The following is a 3,609-nucleotide window of genomic DNA, read 5'->3' on the forward strand; positions in this document are numbered from 1 at the left end:
GACGGGTTATGCGACCTAGCACGCCGGGGGTAGGCGAGTTGGTATTGCCGGCTCAGGTCGATTTCCGAGGGGTGTGGGGGTCTCGTGTCGGCGACTAGCTCGACGGTTAAGGGACCGCATGTTGAGGGTGGCACGAGGTGGTATTGCCGGGCTTAGGTGATTTCCGAGAGGTGTTGGGTGCGTGTGGGTGAGTAGCTCTGACGGGTTAGGCGACCTAGCACGCCGGGGGTGGGTGAGTTTGGTATGGCCAGGCTAGGGTGATATTCAAGGGGAAGTGTGGTTGTGTGGGCGACTGGGGCGATGTGTTACGCGACATGGTGATGATATTGACTTATGTTGCTGTTAGTCTTACTAGTTGTGTATGTGTGCCTAAAACATGATCTTGCTTCCTTACTAACAGGAAAATAAGAAGACATTTTAGGATGTGAAAAAGAAAAAATATATACAGGCTAGGATATACTTGCCTGTTGTCCTGCTTTGGGCATTTGATTTAATCCCCTCCATAATTTTATTTGCAGTTGCCAGGAATACCTTATCTTTAGTGGCCCGACTCCTTTGGATTCTCCTTGTCAAGAACCTGAGTGTCGGGAACGAAATCTGGTCATGCATGTGAAAAGAGTTGGTGAGATGGGAACAAAAAAGAGGGAGAACAGATCAGGCCCCCATGCAGAAAAAAAGGCCATGTCTGAAAAAAAATATTCGTTTTGATCTTACTGATTCGCATCGGCTTAGCCTGTGTCTTGTTCTCAAAATGTTTGTCTATGTCACTCCTGATGAAACTGTTGTTCTGGAAGTAAGTATGAATTCACATGGTGAAAGAAAAAGAAAGAATAAAAAAAGGGTAAGTGCCGACATTTTTAGTTACAGTGTTGCGTATCCAAAAAAAATGTTTAAAGTGGACATTTAAGCTCCCTGCTGAAAACTATTCATTTCCCACTCAAATAGAAAAAGCATATCCCCTGATTGCAAAAACATGATTACTAGAAATCCATGTTCGTTTCCCACTCAAACTATTCGTTTCCAGGTCTTGAACAGCACATGATTGCTAGAGAATCATCAAAAGGAAAACAGGGCATAAATTAACTGATTGTTAGAGGTTATCAGTAAACATGTTCAGAGTTCTACAGCGGGCATGCCACTCAACTACAGTGTGAACAGCATTGTAATCATCTGGAGCAAAAAGGCGAGGAAATGACAGAACATTTCATATCTACAAGCAAAATGTGTGGTTGCTGTAAACATAAAATAGGATTGGAAAATGTTGCATGATGGTTTGTTCAGAAGAGGAATAATCCCAGGTTAGCATGTATCATGGGGTCAAACCTGGGACCCTATTGTAATTTGATTTTGATTATTAATTTTTCTGTGAGCAGATGAATTACAGTGTTTGTGTTGTAATGAACACAAACTGATCACATTCCCCCCATGTGGAAACACAAAAAAAGGACCAAGTAACCTGACAGAAATTGGCCTTCTACAAAAAGGACCAAGAAACAATCCAGATTACAGTACTTAAGCTTGCCTACAAAACACAGAAAAATGGTCAGCATATATTTGCCTACAGAATAAACATAGATGTTGCCTACGGAAACCCTCGTCCAGGTTAACTAGTGTGTGAGTTTGCCTACATATATACAGGTTGAGTACTTGAGTTGCCTACAAACAATAAAATGGACAACGTATATTTGCCTACAGGACAAATATGCAGGCAACAGAGATGAGGTTTGCTGTAGGCAACGTAATTAGGCAACCAACACACATATGCAGGCAAACAGAGATGAGGGTTTGCTGTAGGCAACAACTCTGACGCGATTTTGGTTTGAATCACCGACGAGGACTACGATTTCACCTCCCCGCTCGCGATTTTAGTCTCCAATTTGCTCCCCTACCCCTCTTCCCCCGGAGATGATGAGAAAAAAGTGGAGGAATAGCCGCCGGAAAACTGACCTGCAGTTCGTAGATGTGGCAGAGACACGTTGGTTCCCGTCGGCCAGCCGCCCACGCGCGCCCCCTTCCTCTCTTCTCCCCGCCGCGCCCGCCGCGCCGCGTCTCTCCCGTCGGTCGACGCCAGCGCGGTTCCCCTCACCCCCGATGTGGGTGGTCGTTCCAACCGGAGAGGCTCTTCCTGTCGGCGGTGGACTCTCGCCGGCTACGACCGTCGAATTCCGGCGGCTAGGGATTGCTAGATTCTGTCGCCCCGTGTGGAAAGCGTGAGGGAGGGGAATGGGAGATGGGGAAGAACTGGAGGAGCTCGTTTCGGCCAAAATTACGAAACGACAAAACGCACCGCACTTTGGTCTGATTCTCTCCTCCACGTGTCGTGTCTTTGTTTCTGATGGACGGTCGTCGCGCGGACGCTCCAGCGTTCCGGATAGCGCGCGCGTCAGTCAGCGTTTAGGTTTCTGAATTAGGGTCCCCAATTATGATTGTTTTTTACAATTTACTCTATCCATCATCTCGAACTTCCAGTGTAGCCACTGCCGTCGTCGAGGTTTGAGAGGAGTCGGCCACCACGACCTCCCTCGCAAGCCGACCGTCACCTCCCCCTCCCCCGGCAGCCATGTATAGCGGGGCGGCGACCGCGTGCCTGGCCTAGGTGGGTCTCGTCCTCCCTCCTCCTTTCGTCCAAGGTCAAGACATGCTCCGGCTGAAGCAACTCCATGGAAGCCACGCTGCTTCTCCGCTGAGATGGCGGGGTAGCTTCGGGGGAAGCTTCGGCGGGTCGTTTGCTGCGATCTGCTGCTTCTCGTTCTTCTTCTCGTTCCTCTAGCACCATTACCCTTTCGTGCAGCGCTTGCAGTTGGCCCTGCTCCAGTTTCTTCCTCCTCTCGTGGGTTTTGTAACCCCCTGCGTCCGGAAAACCAACCTTCCACGGAATGGAGCCTGGCGTGCCTCGTGTCCGTCCAGGGTGCTCAGGATTCCCGAGGGCCATTGTGAGCTCGTCCTTCTCCCTGTCTGGTAGGAATGTCCCTTGCTGCGCTGCATTGATATAGTGTCGAAGGTTCTTCACTGGTATTTCCAGTTGCTCGTCCGTCCAACAGCACCTCCCTGATAGAGGGTCCAAGGTTCCGCCAGCCCCGAAGAACCAAGTCCGGCAACGGTCTGGCCATCTCATTGTCTCTGGTTCGATCCCTTTTTCAAGCAGATCATTCTCTGCCTTGGACCAATTAGGCCAGGCTTTGAGGTAGCCACCTGACACCGTGCGATGGTGAAGCTTCTTCTTCGCAACATTTTGCTTGTTTGTCGCCGACATCTTCTTACTCTTTTCCGATGTCTTGTGGGCCACAAATGCGGGCCAGTGATCTTTGATCTTCTCATATTTGCCGATGAATTCTGGTGTCTTTTTATTGTCGACAAACTTGTTCAGCTCTTTCCTCCACCTCCTGAATAGGGTTGCCATTTTCTTAAGAGCACAAGACTTGATTAATTGCTCTTTAACTGGCTTCTCCGGATCCTCCTCTGGCGGTAGGGTGAAATTTGCCTTCAGCTGAGTCCAAAGATCTTCTTTCTGCATATCATTGACATAAGACACCTCAGGGTCTTCCTCCTTAGGCTTATACCATTGCTGGATACTGATCGGGATCTTGTCCCTAACAAGAACCCCGCACT

At 49.0% G+C, this 3,609-nt stretch overlaps 1 protein-coding gene across 1 annotated transcript in view; it reads right to left on the minus strand.

The window, feature by feature from the left end:
- LOC123067817 (uncharacterized) overlaps positions 1–2,456 on the minus strand; it is a 5,181-nt gene extending 2,725 nt beyond the window's left edge. Inside the window, exons 1-3 of the mRNA XM_044490441.1 lie at positions 2,445–2,456; positions 1,948–2,357; positions 465–577 (exon numbers count right to left, since the gene is read on the minus strand). Of these exons, the coding sequence (XP_044346376.1) occupies positions 465–577; positions 1,948–2,357; positions 2,445–2,456 (535 nt within the window). The remainder of the gene's footprint in view (positions 1–464; positions 578–1,947; positions 2,358–2,444) is intronic.
- Between the last annotated feature and the right edge of the window lie 1,153 nt (positions 2,457–3,609).

This window comes from Triticum aestivum, chromosome 3B, assembly GCF_018294505.1.
Source record: "Triticum aestivum cultivar Chinese Spring chromosome 3B, IWGSC CS RefSeq v2.1, whole genome shotgun sequence".
Lineage (NCBI taxonomy): Eukaryota > Viridiplantae > Streptophyta > Magnoliopsida > Poales > Poaceae > Triticum > Triticum aestivum.